The sequence below is a fragment of the Oncorhynchus tshawytscha genome, linkage group LG08 (assembly GCF_018296145.1).
Source record: "Oncorhynchus tshawytscha isolate Ot180627B linkage group LG08, Otsh_v2.0, whole genome shotgun sequence".
In the NCBI taxonomy this organism is placed as follows: Eukaryota; Metazoa; Chordata; class Actinopteri; order Salmoniformes; family Salmonidae; genus Oncorhynchus; species Oncorhynchus tshawytscha.
In genome coordinates, this window is record NC_056436.1 from 59,681,021 (window position 1) to 59,699,342 (window position 18,322).

An 18,322-nucleotide genomic window follows, 5' to 3' on the forward strand; every position below is an offset into this window, starting at 1 on the left:
TGACAATAAGCATTTGAGTTGGCAAGCCACAGACAGATATGGGGCCATGATAGCATAGCCTGTGCACTAGCCAATATCTTTCACAACAGTAAGAGGTGTTGACAGGAAAGTCTGAAGGTCAATATTTACAAACACACCAGGGCATCGTGTCATTAGTCTGAAGATAAGGGGACCTGTATTCAGACATTGCTGTTGTAATATGGTAAGCTACATGAAATTACAAACGTCCATGAAATCCTATTTAGTTTGAAACTATGAGGACACTCGAATATGTCCATACTTAATATAGCCTGGTACACCCCTTACTATATGTCCCCCGTGGTCGCATCTGAGAACTTCTACTTCTGAGCCAATCATCAGGACGCAGCTGTGTATGGCATTTAACCCACTGTCGCACAGTGAACGGACGAGCGCGAGGAGGAGGGACCGCCGGTTAATAACCCAACTGCACTGCATCTGTCATCCTCATGGTCTCCCGACGTCTCCGGCAGCATGTAGACGGGCTCCTCTAGTGCCACTGCGGAGAGAGAAATGGCATTAGAAAAATATTCTCTAATTTTGACACTATCTATGGATGCAGAGTAACCTGATGTTCCACAGCTGTATTTGGGAGTCTTGGTTAATTGTGTTCAGTCTATCGGTGCACGCGCTACACGCTGCGCACTTTGGCGGTGGTGACAGTCAAACTATGTTAGCTGTTTTCTCAACCAGTGTAATCTAAGGAATTAATCGTTATACAGGACTATACACCAGCAACACGTACCCAGAACTGTGGAGCGTGACTCCCGCTGGATGTAACGTTGAACGGAGTGACGCGGGTCGTGTGCGGGCGAATAGAGCCGTGGCGGAGCAAACGCACGAAGTCCAAATTCCATCTCCCTTTCCGTGTCCCCGTGCCTCTTCCCGCCCCATAACGGAGATGTTGTTCCTCGGAATACTGCTCAGCATCTTCATACAAGGTAAGATGCAGGAAGGGGTCCAATGGTGTTACATCCATTTTTGTCGTCAGTCATTCTAGCCTTAAAATCACTTTTTTAGCAATATGATTGTATCGGCAATCATGACACCTTACTAATATCGTATTTAAAGTCTGAAGACGTAATAAGGCTAATTGCCCACAACGCCAATTCTTTGATTTAACATTTGACATTCATGGCTCAAATGCGCGTTTTCAGTGAGCTTTGGATACAGGCATGGCTTCTAATTTTCCAAATAAATGTACTCTTTGCAAGGATTGTATTCCTTGAATCTAGGCTGCTCTTAATAAAACCTTTATGACAGCAGGAATATTTGATGAAATTAGAGACTTTAGGAAACAAATGGAAACGACTTGAATTTCAACTTTGTGATCTGATTACGGAAAATACTTAAGACATTTCCATTCCAGACTTTGGGCAAAGGTTGATGATCTCTTGTTACAACCACTATTTTTGGATATTCGGAAGTTGGCATCCCCAAGCCTCCGCTCCCTCTGTGAGTTGCTGCCGACTAAGGCATAGGCTGCACGCATAATTCCCCCACGGATCGACAGTTGTATTTATTAGCCGAGTTAATTATTGTGTGTTTGATGTGCTGGTCTAGGCCTAGTCGACAAGGGTCGCATCGTATATCAGCGCGGTGTCTTTTTCTCCCTCGTCCCGAATGAACGTGTTTTGATTAACGCGAACACCTTTTTGGCTTACAGGTCTCTTGATTTAAAAAAAATCTTAATACAAATTCCACCTCACCTCCAACCGCACATCAGAATAAATTGTAAAGTTGTTGTTCAATGAGGAAGCGCATTCAACCGACACCGGTGTGCAAACAGCGGAATCGAGGTTGACGTCTTATCGGCAACGCAGGTGCTTGTGGCCAGATGCGCGTCCAGGTGTGTTTGAATAGCCGCGGAGACAGACACCGGGACTGGGCGCCACACGGCGGGGTCGCGCACTATGTGTTGACTGCCTCCCGGGGCGCGCGCCCATCTCGTGTCACACACTCCGGTGACAGGTGTTCCAAAGTGTATTAGGCCTAGACTCCAGCCCACCTGATATTTCCTTCGGAGGGGATTTTACCGCATAGCGGGAGGCTGGGGTTTGAACAGCATGGCTTTGGAAAAGGTCATAAAGAGGTTCCATATGATTTGAATCACTTTCTCAATGCACCCCTTTTGATTTGAACCTTCCATACATGTTTGTCCATGGTGGAAGTGGTCAGAAAGTAACTTTTTGGACCTGAATACCAACACATTCAGGAGATAGAGGTGCTCAAAGTTGACCCATTTTGCATACCCCACCCTACCATGAGACATGTTTTCACCACTGAAAAAGAAAACGGTTCAGTTTGATAACATTTGAAAGCTTACAAACAGGGTGGTCAAATTGCTTTATGATTTATATAAATAAATACAAATCTTCATAAAAACAATCTTTTTTTAAGCTTTAAAGTCAGTTATCTACAAACGTGTAAATAATTTTAAAAATAATGTTCAGATATATTGTAGCTCAGACTGTATTTTACGTCATCTGGGTTGTTTTTGTGTTGAGCCCGTCATTTGTTGAGGTACAGCTTACTTAAGCAATAAGGCCTGAGGGGGTAAGATATATGGCCAATATCAAATCTAATCAAAGTTTATTTGTCACATGCACCGAATACAACAGGCCTTGCAGTGAAATGCTTACTTACAGGCCCTAACCAACAGTGCAATTTTTTATTAAAAAATAGGTATTAGTTGAACAATAGATAAGTACAACAGTAAAAAGACAGTGAAAAAAACAGTGGTGAGGCTATAACAGTATTGAGGCTATATACAGGCACCGGTTAGTCTGTCTAATTGAAGTAGTATGTACTTGTAGGTATGGTTAAAGTGACTATGCATATATGATAAACAGAGGGTAGCAGTAGCGTAAAAGAGGGGTTGGCGGGTGGCGGGACACAATGCAGATAGTCCAGGTAGCCAATGTGCGGGGGCACCGGCTAGTTGGGATAATTGAGGTAGTATGTACATGAATGTATAGTTAAAGTGACTATGAATATATGATATACAGAGAGTAGCAGCAGCGTAAAAGAGGGGTTGGGGGGGGGGGCAACAATGCAAATAGTCCACGGCAAAGAGCTGTTCTTACCCACGATGCAACGCAGAGTGCCTGAACACTACCCTTAGCCGTGGAATATTGGCCATATATCACAAGCTCCCGAGGTGCCTTATTGCTATTATAAACTGGTTACCTATGTAATTAGAGCAGTAACAATAAATTGTTGTCATACCACAGCTGTCAGCCAATCAGCATTTAAGGCTGGAATCACCCAGTTTATCATATAGATTTTTTTTTACATTTGACCTTCATTTAACTAAGCAAGTCAGTTAAGAACAAATTCTTATTTTCAACGACAAGAATAGTGGTTAACTGCCTTGTTCATGGGCAGAACAACATATTTTTAACTTATCAGCTCAGGGATTTGATCTTGCAACCTTTTGGGTACTAGTCCAACGCTCTAACTGCTAGGCTACCTGCCACCCCACCCAGAATACTGCATGGGTGTCATGTTTTTGTTTATAAATGTACTATAATGTTGAAATTTCAACTTTCATATGGTACCACATGGATGGTTGGAGTTCCACACATCGTAGAATGTTGACTTGAGTGGGAATATTCATTGTTATAAATTAAACTATCTATCTTCCATATGAAACCTACTGAAATCACAGAACTATAGATAATAGAATAGACATTCCCAAGTTAACTTTCAACAGTGGGTGGACCGGTGGACATGTTTCTGGTAGTAATCGGAAGTTAAAGTTTCAATTCAATTTAAATGTCAGTGGTGTACCAGCTAAATTGCAGGGGTCTGAAGGGATAGGTCCATTCTATGAGTTCCATTTCTATGGTTGAAATGACACCCACCATGTATTCAAGACTATGCAGTGTCTCAACCAATGTTGGGCACAACACAAACACCTCGGATTATGTAAAATAGGGTCTTAAAGTATAACATTTCTGAAAATGATATTTTTGGGGGGAGTTTACACATTTTTAGATCATTTACATTCATTTTTTTCATTCAAACATTTTTTAAAGAAATCCTAGAATTGTTTGACAAACCTGCTTTTAAGCTTTCAAATGATATCAAACTGAACAGTTTATCTTTTTCAGTGGTGAAGACACAATCAGGTCCAAAAAGTCACTTGCTGACTACTTCCACCATGGAAAAACATGTATGAATGGTTTCGTTCAAATCAGAAAATGATTGAAATCATTTGGAACAACCTAGACGGAACTGTAAACTCCATTATGATTTCCTCATGAAGAGGGATGACGACAAGGGAAATAAAAAAACATGCATGAAAAAGGTACAGTGCATTCGGAAAGTATTCAGACCCCTTGACTTTTTCAACATTTTGTTACATTAAAGCCTTATTCTAAAATGGATTAAGTTTTTTTTCCTTATCAATTTCCACACAATACCTCATAATGACAAAACAAAAACAGGTTTTTAGAAATTTTTTCAAATGTATATACACTACCAGTCAAATGTTTTAGAACACCTACTCATCCAAGGGTTTTTCTTTATTTTTTACTATTTTGTACATTGTAGAATAATAGTGAAGACATCACAACTATGAAATAACACATGGATTCATGTAGTAACCAAAGAAGAGTTAAACAAATCAAAATATATTTTATATTTGAGATTCTTCAAATAGCCACCCTTTGCCTTGATGACAGCTTTGAACACTCTTGGCATTCTCTCAACCATCATCACCTGGAATGCTTTTCAAACAGTCTTGAAGGACTTCCCACATATGCTGAGCACTTTTGGGCTGCTTTTCCTTCACTCTGCAGTCCGACTCATCCCAAACCATCTCAATTTGGTTGAGGTCCGGTGGTTGTGGAGGCCAGCTCATCTGATGCAGCACTCCGTCACTCTCCTTCTTGGTAAAATAGCCCTTACACAGCCTGGAGGTATGTTGGGTCATTGTCCTGTTGAAAAACAAATGATAGTCCCACTAAGCCCAAACCAGATGGAATTGCGTATCATTGCAGAATTCTGTGGTAGCCATGCTGGTTAAGTATGCCTTGAATTCTAAATAAATCACAGACAGTATCACCATCAAAGCACCCCCACAGCATAACACCTCCTCCTCCATGCTTTAAGGTGGGAAATACACATGCGGAGATCATCCGTTCACCTACACCGCGTCTCAGAAAGACACAACGGTTGGAACCAGAAATCTCCAATTTGGACTCCAGACCAGAGAACAAATTTTCACCGGTCTAATGTCCATTGCTTGTGTTTCTTGGCCATAGCAAGTCTCTTCTTATTATTGGTGTCCTTTAGTAGTGGTTTCTTTTAGAGGTCAACCGATTAATCGGCATGGTCTACTTGGCAGGCTGACCACCTGTTACACGAGTGCAGCATCAAAAGGACCTGGTGGCTGCAAGGAGCCAAGGTAAGTTGCTAGCTAGCATTAAACTTATCTTATAAAAACTATCAATCTTCACATAATCACTACTTAACTACACATGGTTGATGATATTACTAGGGTAACTAGCTTGTCCTGCATTGCATATTATCAATGCGTTGCCTATTAATTTATCATCGAATCACAGCCTACCTCAACTTGACCAAACGTGTGATGGTTTAACAAAAGCGCATTCGCGAAAAAGCACAATCGTTGCACAAATGTACCTAACCATAAACATCAATGCCTTTCTTAAAATCAATACACAGAAGTATTTTTTTTTTTAAACCTGCATATTTAGTTAAAAGAAATTAATGTCGGCAGGCAATATTAACTAGGGAAATTGTGTCACTTCTTGCGTTCAGTGCAAGCAGAGTCAGGGTATATGCAACAGTGGCTCGTTGCGAACTAATTTGCCAGAATTGTACATAATTATGACATAACATTGAAGGTTGTGCAATGTAACAGCAATATTTAGACTTAGGGATGCCACCCGTTCGATAAAATACGGAACGGTTCCGTATTTCACTGAAATAATAAAGGTTTTGTTTTCCGAAATTATAGTTTCCGGATTTGACCATAATAATGACCAAAGGCTCGTATTTCTGTGTTTATTATATTATAATTAAGTCTATGATTTGATATTTGATAGAGCAGTCTGACTGAGCGGTGGTAGGCAGCAATAGGCTCGTAAGCATCCATTCAAACAGCACTTTACTGTGTTTGCCAGCAGCTCTTAGCATTGTTTGATGCACAGTGCTGTTTATGTCTTCAAGCCTATCAACTCCTGAGATTAGGCTGGCAATACTAAAGTGCCTATAAGAACAGTTCTTGTTCTTGACATTTTCCGGATTGACTGACCTTCATGTCTTAAAGTAATGATGGACTGTTGTTTCTCTTTGCCTATTTGAGCTGTTCTTGCCATAATATGGACTTGGTCTTTTACCAAACAGGGCTATCTTCTGTATACCCCTCCTACCTTGTCACAACACAACTGATTGGCTCAAACACATTAAGAAGGAAAGAAATTCCACAAATGTATTTTTAACAAGGCACACCTGAATACATTCCAAATGCGCTGTATACATAGTGTACAGATGTGATGATAGGGTTGATAAAACATTTTGTTTGGAATATGGATTGTGTGTTCAGATAGGGACAAGGACAGCCAAGGTCGGTGTGTGTTTCACGTTTGAAGTTTTATTAGTCGTATGTTTCAGGGGGTTTGAGAGAGAGAGAGGGAGGGAGAGAGAGAGAGAGAGAGAGAGGGAGAGAGAGGGAGAGAGAGAGAGAGAGAGAGAGAGAGAGGGAGAGAGGGAGGGAGGGAGGGAGGGAGGGAGGGAGGGAGGGAGGGAGGGAGGGAGGGAGGGAGGGAGGGAGGGAGGGAGGGAGGGAGGGAGGGGGAGGGAGGGAGGGAGAGAGAGAGGAGAGAGATGGAGGCAGGGAGAGAGAGGGGGGGAGAGGGAGAGAGAGAGAGATGGAGGGAGAGAGAGAGAGAGAGATGGAGGGAGGGAGGGATAGAGAGAGAGGGAGAGAGAGATGGAGGGAGGGAGAGAGAGAGGGAGAGAGAGGGAGAGGGAGGGAGAGAGAGAGAGATGGAGGGAGGGAAGGAGAGAGAGAGAGGGAGAGAGAGATGGGGGAGGGAGAGGGGGAGGGAGAGAGCAAGAGAGGGAGAGAGAGGGAGAGAGAGAGAGAGAGAGAGAGAGAGAGAGAGAGAGAGAGAGAGAGAGAGGCCGCTGTGACTGACCCAAAATTAAGGAAATCTTTGACTATGTACAGACTCAGTGAGCATAGCCTTGATATTGAGAAAGGCCGCCGAAGGCAGACCTGGCTCTCAAGAGAAGACAGGCTATGTGCACACTGCCCACAAAATGAGTTGGAAACTGAGCTCCACTTCCTAACCTCCCGCCAAATGTACGACCATGATAGAGACACATATTTCCCTCAGATTACACACACCCATAAAGAATTCAAAAAGAAATCCAATTTTGATAAACTCCCATACCTACTGGGTGAAATACCACAGTGTGCCATCACAGCAACACGATTTGTGACCTGTTGCCACAAGAAAATGGCAACCAGTGAAGAACAAACACCATTGTAAATACAACCTATATTTATGTTTATTTATTTTCCCATTCGTACTTTAACTACAACACTAAATATATATATATATATATAATAAATATAAATATATATAATATGACATTTGAAATGTCTTTATTCTTATGGAACTTTTGTAAGTGTAATGTTTACTGTAAAAAAATTTATTGTTTATTTCACTTTTGTTTATTATCTATTTCACTTGCTTTGGCAATGTAAATGTTTGCCATGCCAATAAAGCCCTTAAATTGAAATTGAATTGAGAGAGAGAGAGACTAGGGCACGTTTGTGTGTTTGTTGAGAACAAGGATTTGGAATCTCAAACACAGGAGCAACAGATGGTGTGTACGGATTTTGTCTCCTTGGCTGGGAAATTTGGTGTGTATGTGTCTATCTTCACTGGAAGCCTGTCATATGCCCATTCTGCTGTACCCATGGGGACTGCATGACATCACACCTCACTGCTCCTTGAACTGAACTCTGGGATAAAACTGCACTGCACCCATAACCACTGATCTAGAGCCAGCTCTCCCAATCCGTGACCTATCCCTAACCAAGTCTTATTTTCAATGACAGCCTAGGAACAGTGGGTTAACTGCCTGTTCAGGGGCAAAATGACAGATTTGTACCTTGTCAGCTCGGGGGTTTGAACTTGCAACCTTCCAGTTACTAGTCCAACGCTCTAACCACTAGGCTACCCTGCCGCCCCATTAATGAACAACACCTCAGAACTGGCCCAGGATCAGTTACAAGTGAAACGGGAACACTACTTAAACCTTATAGGTGTAATGCTTTATAACTTGGCTGTAAACATGTGTATGAGCATTTATAATGTCTTATAATCCACATACATACTGGCCCTCAGCTTCTCCTTTTGAAAGGTGATGAGGTCAATGTGACGTCATGTGACAGTGAGTGATTCGCCTGGTATGTCTGGCAACACGTGACTGGTTTAGGGGGAAGTCTGATGAGCTTCCAGGTTTTTAAGTGACCTGGGTCATTCGTTTTTGTAGTTGGTGCTCTGGTGTTTAAGCGTACATGCACCCCACTGTACTTTATTTAGTCGATTTGCATTCTCCCGTTGATCTATGCTGTGCCTAGTGTCTCGGGTAGTCTATTTCATGAAACTCATTATATTCGATTTATATTTGCTGCTCTGTTGAATATTAATCTCTTTTTGCTCTCTCAACCACTTCATTCATCTAGTGTGCGTGTGTGGCAGGGTGTCTGTGTGCGTGTGTCACAGACAGATTGCTCTTCCCCCTCCTGTGGATGTGTGGTGTTGTGTTTTGTAGTTATGATAGGCTCCGCCCCTCAGTCTCCCCCACAGCATAAACCAGACGCAAAAAGGTCTCTCTCAGAGCATGTGTGTGTGTGTGTGTAGGTCTGTGCGTGAGCCATTGAATTTTACCAAGGGAGCATTTTGCTTTTGGCTTACAAATTAAAGTGGAGAGCAGCGAAAAATATAATGCAGAACATTTTTGGGGGTAAAATATGAAGTATTTTCCAAATATGAAGCCTCGTGCTGTGTAAGCTCTGGCTTTTCTCCACACAATATGGAACACTCATCACAATACATTTAGATTCACTCAATGAAAATTCCTTCACATCCAAGCAAATGAAATATATAAGAGGACAGTACTGGCTTTTCATATTCAGTGTCAGTGCATTCATCCCGAAGACAAATACATTGTAGCACAGAGTGATTTAAAAAACATGTTTTTAACCTTTATTTAACGAGGCAAGTCAGTTCAGAACAAGTTCTTATTTACAATGACGGCCTACCCCGGTCAAACCCTCCCCTACCCCTGCCAAACCCTCCCCTACCCCGGTCAAACCCTCCCCTACCCCTGCCAAACCCTCCCCTACCCCGGTCAAACCCCCCCTACCCCGGTCAAACCCTCCCCTACCCCGGTCAAACCCCCTACCCCGGCCAAACCCTCCCCTACCCCGGCCAAACCCTCCCCTACCCCGGTCAAACCCTCCCCTACCCCGGCCAAACCCTCCCCTACCCCGGTCAAACCCTCCCCTACCCCTGCCAAACCCGGCCAAACCCGGACGACGCTGGGCCAATTGTGCGCCGCCCTATGGGACTCCCAATCGCGGCCGGATGTGATACAGCCTGGATATGGTATTTGAGAAATATATTTGTAGAATGGACATTCCCTTTCCAAAGCAACATTCTGTAGTGGGTTCCCTGGCTGCCATATTGTGAGGACCATTTACAATGTCATCCATATAATATGGCTTTTTAAAACATTTTATTTAACCTTTATTAAACTAGGCAAGTCAGTTAGGAACAAATGATTTTTTACAATGACGGCCTACCAAGAGGCAAAAGGCCTCCTGCCGGGACGGGGGCTGGGATTAAACCTAAAAAGAACGGACAAAACACACAGCACGACAAGAGAGGCACCACAACACTACATAAAGACAGACTTAAGACAACAACACAACATGGTAGCAACACATGACAACAACACGGTAGCAACACAACATGACAAAGGGCAAGAAGGTAGAGACAACGCATCACGTGAAGCAGCCTTACAAGTGTTAGTAAGAGTGTTCATGATTGAGTCTTTGAATGTAGAGATGGCTGACCATTCTCCCCCTCCCCTTCCCCTCTCTGTCTCCCCTCTCTAGATGTGGTCACCTCCTTGCCGCCCCTCCCCCCGGGCATTATGGACTGTGTGGAGGCAGAGAGTGGGTGTGAAGCAGATCCCCAGTGCAAGGAGCTGTACAGCACCTTGCGGTACTGTGTGTCTGAGGAGGAGGTGGCTCCGCAGGGGAGCAAGGCCAGGATAGGGTGCCTGGAGGCCCTGAGCGCCCTGCACTACCCCCCCCTGTTGGCCTGCAAGTGTCAGCGCGGCGCACGCAGAGAGGAGCACTGCCTCCGAGTCTACTGGAGTATCAGGATCCTGCAGAGTGAGTGTGTGTACATGTGAGCGTGTGTGAAAAAGGGAAAAGTGTGTGTGTGTGTGTGTGTGTGTGACATAAATGTGTATGCTTGTTACTAGCTTGTAGAAGTAAGGATTCAGTATAGACTTCTAGCACCACTGGTTCTTGACTCACCATTTGGCCACGACTAGGTTGGACCCTTAGCCTTCCTCTGTGACCCGACCCTACAGCCACTGTGTGATGCTACTGTCAAAGCACGGCCACTCGTCTGCCTGCGTCCTAAATGGCACTCTATTCCCTACATAGTGGGCACCTTATTCCCTATGGGCCCTGGTCAAAAGTAGTGCACTACGTAGGGAATAGGGTGCCATTCCGTCCGCACATCGATGAGGGTGAATGACAGCTAATGGAGTTATTCCCCATGCCCTGTTAGTCACCATGCATATGGTAATTACACACTACTCTAACACAACAGAGCGAGTGCTCTCCCCTACCGTGTCATTATGAAAAATAATGACCGGGATTTACATATGAACAGAATAAGATATGTATATTTAGGCTGTACCCACACCCATGTAATTATTTCAAATCTGGAACAACATGCCTATTATTAGGTAAATATATCCATGATAGATTTTAAGAGTAGGTGTTATTATGATGTTGGCAGAAGCTGTGTGAATATAATGAAATGGTGGTTGTCTGATTTGAGTCCCTGTTATAATGTGATGTTTCCCTGCGTGTTCCGTTATCTTGTGATTCAGTCTCCTGTGGTGTGGGGAGATTATGATACGATTAGGGATGCATAGATTACGTGGTGATCTCTCCTGCGTGTCATGGTTAGGTTACAATGCGATATCATGGTGTTGGGTTGTGATATAACGTTGTCTCCGATGTTGTCATGATGAGGTTGTAATGTGATGTTCTCCTCTGTGATCATGTAGGTTATGAGGACTTGGAGGCGTCTCCCTATGACGACTCGCCAGTGGAAATGTCTCACATGGCCTCCATAGTGGCCGCAGGTAGCCAACGACACAATCTCCCCCATTACATTAAAACCCTCAGGCACTCCTGTTCAATATATCAATACACTACAAAACCCAATCAATAAACTCATCTACACAGCCCTCAAGTGACCAGATGTCTACTTTCTTTCCTCTATCTATCTCCCTCGCTCTCCTCTTCCTCTCTATATCTCTCCTCCTCTCTATCTTTCCCCATTCCCCTCTCTCTCTCAGCCTCCTCTCTTCCTCTAGATGGACAGAACGCGTGTCTGAAGGCAGCCCAGGACTGTGGTCTGTATGAGAAATGCGGGTCCTTGAGGTCTGAGTACGTCCTGGCCTGCACTAAGCGCGTCCCAGGCTCGGACCACTGCAACAGGCAGAAGTGCCACCGGGCGCTGCGGCGCTTCCTGGAGCGTGTCCCAGGGGAGTACAGCCTGGGGTTGTTGTTCTGCCCCTGTACTGACAAACTGTGTGGGGAGAGACGCAGGAAGACCATTGTCCCTTCCTGTTCCTACCAGGAGAGAGACGGGGAACAGCCCAACTGTCTGCATCTGCAGAGCTCCTGCACGAGGGACCAACTCTGCAGGTCAGACACACAACATGTACGCACACATAAACACATTTGTCTCTTATAAGCGCTCACATTTTCATATGTGTACGTGTGTGTTTGTGTGTCTGTCTCAGGTCCAGACTGGCTGATTTCCAGCATAACTGCCAGTCCTCCGGCCACTCCCCCTCGGCCTGTTTCAGAGATAGTGGAACAGTGTGCCTCAAATCCTACGCTGGACTCATCGGTAAGAGAGATGAGATGAGGCTATAGGAGAACGAGCGATGCAGATATATGAAGGATGGAGAGGGGTGAGATGAGGGAGGAGAGAGACGGAGAGAATAAAGAGTATTCTAGGATATAGATTTGGGTGGACCACTAGAGAGTGATAAAGATGACAAGAGGGTGTTATCGGGTCATGTCAGGGGTGGGTGAGTGGGGCGTCAGATGGCCAGCGGTAGGACTTGACTTTTTGCAGTAGGAGTTGACCTCTGTAACCTTTGACCCCCTCCTCCAGGCACCATCATGACCCCCAACTACCTTAGCAACAGCACTATGGACGTGGCCCTGTGGTGCAATTGTGAGGGCAGTGGCAACCAATGGAAGAACTGCCTGAAGATCCAGAACATGTTCACCAATAACGTCTGTCTGGGTGAGTCTATACATCCACCTACCTGTCAATTAACCATCTAACCAATCAATAAAATTTTCATACGGCAAGCAATTCATTTACTACTTGACACTTCAATCCATCAATCTGTCACATGGTCAGCTACACTCGCTCTCATGCACTCATGTGAACATGCACACACACACACACAATATGTAATGTACTGTGTCTATCTGTCCGTCTCACAGAGCACTCCATAAGTACCATGGGTAGCTCTCCACCTCGGCCAGTGGAGAGCATTCTTCCCCCTTCCCCTCGCCCCTCCCCCCTGGACCAGCAGAACAAACTCAGCAACAACGCCCAGGATGAGCTCAGTAACAACGCTGTGAGTACTACTACTCAACATTACCCAATGCTAACCTAACATTACTCAACATTACCCAATACTACCTAACATTACTCAATATTACCCAATACTACGTAATAATACTCAGCATTACCCAACACTTCTTAACATTTCTCAACATTACCCAATACCACCCAACATTTCTCAACATTACCTAATATTACTCAACATTACCCAATACTACCTAACATTACTCAACATTACCCGATACTACCTAACATTACTCAATATTACCCAATACTACGTAATAATACTCAACATTACCCAACACTTCTTAACATTTCTCAACATTACCCAATACTACCTAACATTTCTCAACATTACCTAATATTACTCACCATTACCCAATACTACCTAGCATTACTCAACATTACCCAATACTACCTAACATTACTCAATATTACCCAATACTACGTAATAATACTCAACATTACCCAACACTACTTAACATTTCTCAACATTACCCAATACTACCTAACATTTCTCAACATTACCTAATATTTCTCAACATTACCCAATACTACTTTGCATTACTCAACATTACCCAATACTATCTAACATTACTCAACATTACCAAATACTACATAACATTACTGAACATTACCTAGTGTTACTCAACATTACCCAATACTGCTTAGCATTACTCCACATTACCCAATACTACCTAACATTACTTAACATTACCCAATACTACTTAACATTACTCAACATTACCCAATACTACATAACATTACTCAATACTGCATAACATTGCTTAACATTGTGCAATATCCCATTTCAATCAAATTTATTTATAAAGCCCTTCTTACATCAGCTGATGTCACAAAGAGCTGCACAGAAACCCAGCCTAAAACCCCAAACAGCAAGCAATGCAGGTGTAGAAGCACGGTGGCTAGGAAATATTCCCAAGAAAGGCCAGAACCTAGGAAGAAACCTAGAGAGGATCCAGGCTATGAGGGGTGGCCAGTCCTCTTCCGGCTGTGCCGGGTGGAGATTATAACAGAACATGGCCAAGATGTTCAAATAATCACAGTTGTTGTCGAGGGTTCAACAGGTCAGCACCTCAGGAGTAAATGTCAGTTGGCTTTTCATAGCCAATCATTCAGAGTATCTCTATCGCTCCTGTTGTCTCTAGAGAGTTGAAAACAGCAGGTCTGGGATAGGTAGCACGTCCGGTGAACAGGTCAGGGTTCCATAGCCGTAGGCAGAACAGTTGAAACTGGAGCAGCAGCACGGCCAGGTGGACTGGGGACATCAAGGAGTCATCAGGCCAGGTAGTCCTGGGGCATGGTCCTAGGGCTCAGATTCTCAGAGAGAGAGAGAGAGAAAGAGAGAGAATTAGAGAGAACATACGTAAATTCATACAGGACACCGGATAAGACAGAATAAATACTCCAGATATAACAGACTGACCCTAGCCCCACGACACATAACTACTGCAGCACAAATATTGGAGACTGAGACAGGAGGGGTCAGGAAACTCTGTGGCCCCGTCCGACGATACCCCCGGACAGGGCCAAACAGGCAGGATATAACCCCACCCACCCACAATACTACCTAACTTTACTCAACATTACCCAATTTACCTAGCATTACTTAACATTACCCAATACTACCTAATATTAGTCAACATTACCCAATACCATTTAACATTACTCAATACTACCTAACATTACTCAACTCTACCCAACATGACCTAACATTACCCAATATTACCTTACATAACCTGACATTAACCAATACCACCTAACATTACCCAGTACTACCTGACATTACTCAACACTACCCAATATTACCTAACATAACCTGCCATTATCCAATGCCAACTAACATTACCCAATACTACCTAACATTGCTCAACATTACCAATACTACCTAACATTACTCGACATTACCAATACAATCTGCCATTACTCGACATTACCCAATATTGCCTAACATAACATTACTGCCACCTAACATTACCAATACAATCTGCCATTACTCAACATTACCCAATATTACCTAACATAACCTGCCATTGCCCAATGCCACCTAACATTACCCAATACTACCTAACATTGCTCAACATTAACAATACTACCTAACATTACTCGACATTACCAATACTACCTAACATTACTCGACATTACCCAATATTACCTAACATAACCTGCCATTGCCCAATGCCACCTAACATTACCCAATACTACCTAACATTGCTCAACATTACCAATACTACCTAATAATGCTCAACTCTACCCAACATTACCTAACATAACTTGACATTACCCAATACCACCTAACATTACCCAATACTACATAACATTACTCAACACTACCCAATACTACCTTACATTACTGAACACTATTCAACATTACTCAACACTTTGAACGACTCACCATTTTAGCTGAATTACCATCACTCAGAAACATACATTGCTCCTCCAAACACTAATCACACAACTGGCAATCAAATAAAGCAAAGTAAAATACCACTCCACCCAGCACTGACCACTTCCAGGCCAGCTTAACCCTGCACTGAACAATGCCAGCTTGACCACAAACAGATGGACTGACCACTGCCAGCTTGACCACAAACAGATGGACTGACCACTGACTGACCGTTCGATTAGACACTGACCACCTGACTGAACACTAACCATCAAGTACCGAATGTTCAACCTAGTACACACCTCTAGCACTCTGGCCATTGACCACTGCAGTGACAACAGGCTGCTGGAATGACCATTGACCACAGGAGTGACCGCTGGTGGCTGACTGCTAAACCCTGTCTGGTCCATTGAGCAGAATGACAGTGAAGCGCTTTATGTCTCCTCTGCTCCCCGCATGCTCAACACAGCTAGAGATTATCTGAGCTGCGAGCTAGACCAGGGGGATTCCAATACTCCCTCTCTCTCTCTCTCTCTCTCTCTCTCTCTGTCTCTCTCTCGCTCTTGTCCCTCTCTCTCTCATTGGCTGTCTGTCTCCCTTTCTCTCTTTCTCTCCTCAATTCTCTCTCTCCCTCACGTTTTCTACATCTCTTAATTTCTCTCTTTCTCTCTGTCTCCCTCCCTCTCCCTCATCTCTCTCTCTGAGAGGATTAGATGAAGGTGTTCGCAAGAGGCTGTGCATCAATCAGACTTCATCAGTATTAATTTATGCATGCCCATCTGTCTCTCTCTCGCTCTCTCTCTCTCCTTTACTCTCTCCCCTAATCCTTCCTTCTACTCCGTCCTCCTTCTCTCTCTCTCTCCCCTCTTTGCTCTTGCTCTCTCTCTCCCTCGTCTCCGTGTTCCACATTGTAATCCCTCGCTCCATTCTCTCTCTCTCTCTCCTTCTCTCTCTCTCTCTCTCTCTCTCTCTCTCTCTCCCCTCTCTTCTCCTCACTCATCCCTCATCTCATTCTCTCTTCCTCTCCTCTAACAATATATATATCTCTCTCTATCTCAGGTGGAGCAGAGTGAGGAAGAGGAGGAAGAGGAGGAGGGGGGTCAGTTTGACGTGATCCCTCTCTATGCTGAGAAGGCCACGGTGTCCAATCTGGGTTCTGGGGGTGGGGGGGTGTCCCCCCGTCTGTCCTCAGCCCCCCCTCCCTCCCTGCTGCTGCTCCTTCTGCTACTGTCTGCCTCTCTGAGCTGGGGGTAAGGAGGGGCGGGGCCCTTGCACACAGACACAGAGACTCTGAGAAAGGCACAGAGAGAGAGAGGAGGGAGAAAATAAGAGAAGATAAAGGACCTCTAGTGTTTATTGCTTCCTTCCTTCTCTCTTCCTTTTGAGACAGTCTTGTACAGTCTGTTTTCTTTTTTTTGCTTCACCTCCCACTGTCAGGTGATGGTTTTGCCCGATGGAGACTTTTTGTGTATGACAGACATAGAGGTGAACCAACTCCACAGTGACAGAGGGGGGTTAAACTGAGTGACTTGATATATGATATGTGAGTAATTTCCTCCTTTGGTGAAGAAGTGACAGGTTACCATGAGTCCGATGGCGCTTTAGTATATCCAAGCTTCACTCTGTCCATTCATACCTCTGTACTCTCCAGTGATGGAGAAGTGCTTACAGTCAGTGTTAGGAAGGAATGTACACTGAGTATACCAAACATTAGGAACACCTTCCTAATATTGAGTTGCCCTCAGAACAGCCTCAATTCGTTGGGGCATGGACTCTAGAAGGTGTCGAAAGCGTTCCACCGGGATGCTGGCCCATGTTGACTCCTGTGCTTCCCATAGTTATATCAAGTTGGCTTGATGTCCTTTGCGTGGTGAACCATTCTTGATACACACGGGAAACCGTTGAGCATGAAAACCCAGCAGCGTTGCAGTTCTTGACACAAGCCGGTGCGCCTCAAAGGCACTTGCATCTTTCGTCTTGCCCATTCACCCTCTGAATGGCACACATACACAATCCATGTCTCAATTGTTTCAAGGCGTAGAAATCCTTCTTTAACCTGTCTCCTCCCCTTCATCTACACTGATTGAAGTGGATTTAACAAGTGACATCCATAAGGGATCATAGCTTTCACCTGGATTCACCTGGTGAGTCTGTCACGCAAAGAGCAGGTGTTCATAATGCAAGCGCTTTTGGTTTATTGCTCTATCTGTGTCTAAATGACTCAGCACAGGCCTGGGAGAAAAACCAGCTGCAGAAATACAAATAAAACAGCATCATCAAAAAAACTGAAACAATATGAGTAATAAAAAATCTAATATCTTCTCAGTAGGTGTGGACGCCCGTCTGGGGTTGACACTCGCAGGCAGAGAAGGAGAGAGAAGGAAATAGAGAGAGAGGGAGAAAGAAACAGAGAGAGAGAGAATGAGACAAAGAGGGAGAGAGAAGGAAACAGAGAGAGAGAGAAAAGAAACAGAGAGAGAGAGAGAGAGAGAAAGAAACAGAGAGAGAGAGAAAAACAGAGAGAGAGATAGAAAGAAACAGAGAGAGAGAGAAAAACAGAGAGAGAGATAGAGAGAAACAGAGAGAGCAATAGAATACAAGGGATAAAGAGGGAGTGAGTTTCTGGTATATCGTCCATTTCCTCTGCACTTTTTACTTGTTTCAATTGAGATAATGTGATCTGGTGTGAACTCTTTGGCTGGAATTCATTCAAACCCACCAGTGTCTTATGTTCACAATAATCATCCCGTTCCCACACATTTCTAATTCTGAAAAGTGAAAGCATACCTGTGAGAGTGGTTGCCATGGTAGTAGTTGTGGGTTTTTATTCAGTACCAAAGATCAATCTGTCAGTTAACTTGATCATTGGAAAAAGCTACTGCGTAAATACTGCAATGCGAGTTAGATTGAATTGAGCCCTTCATATTCTGGTGAGATCTGG

General features: G+C 44.0%; 1 protein-coding gene and 1 long non-coding RNA gene across 2 annotated transcripts; one reads left to right on the forward strand and one right to left on the reverse strand.

Annotated features, from left to right (window-relative positions):
• Window positions 1–152: 152 nt before the first annotated feature.
• Window positions 153–845, reverse strand: LOC112256224. Its single transcript, XR_002954381.1, has 2 exons — window positions 764–845; window positions 153–517 (listed from the first exon to the last, which is right to left on the reverse strand). It is a non-coding gene; the product is annotated as an uncharacterized LOC112256224 (long non-coding RNA).
• Window positions 835–17,454, forward strand: LOC112256223 (GDNF family receptor alpha-4). Its single transcript, XM_024429312.2, has 8 exons — window positions 835–959; window positions 10,190–10,471; window positions 11,386–11,463; window positions 11,680–12,031; window positions 12,130–12,239; window positions 12,510–12,644; window positions 12,851–12,987; window positions 16,441–17,454. Exons 1-8 carry the CDS (start codon window positions 920–922, stop codon window positions 16,633–16,635), a joined length of 1,329 nt encoding a protein of 442 aa, XP_024285080.1. The 5' UTR covers window positions 835–919; the 3' UTR covers window positions 16,636–17,454.
• The last annotated feature ends 868 nt before the right edge of the window (window positions 17,455–18,322 follow it).

Coding starts and splice junctions, on each gene's coding strand:
- LOC112256223 (XM_024429312.2), top strand. CDS start 920: ATGTTGTTCCTCGGAATACTGCTCAGCATCTTCATACAAG. Junction 12,032..12,129: donor ACGAGGGACCAACTCTGCAG/GTCAGACACACA, acceptor TGTCTGTCTCAG/GTCCAGACTGGCTGATTTCC. Junction 12,240..12,509: donor ATCCTACGCTGGACTCATCG/GTAAGAGAGATG, acceptor CCCCTCCTCCAG/GCACCATCATGACCCCCAAC.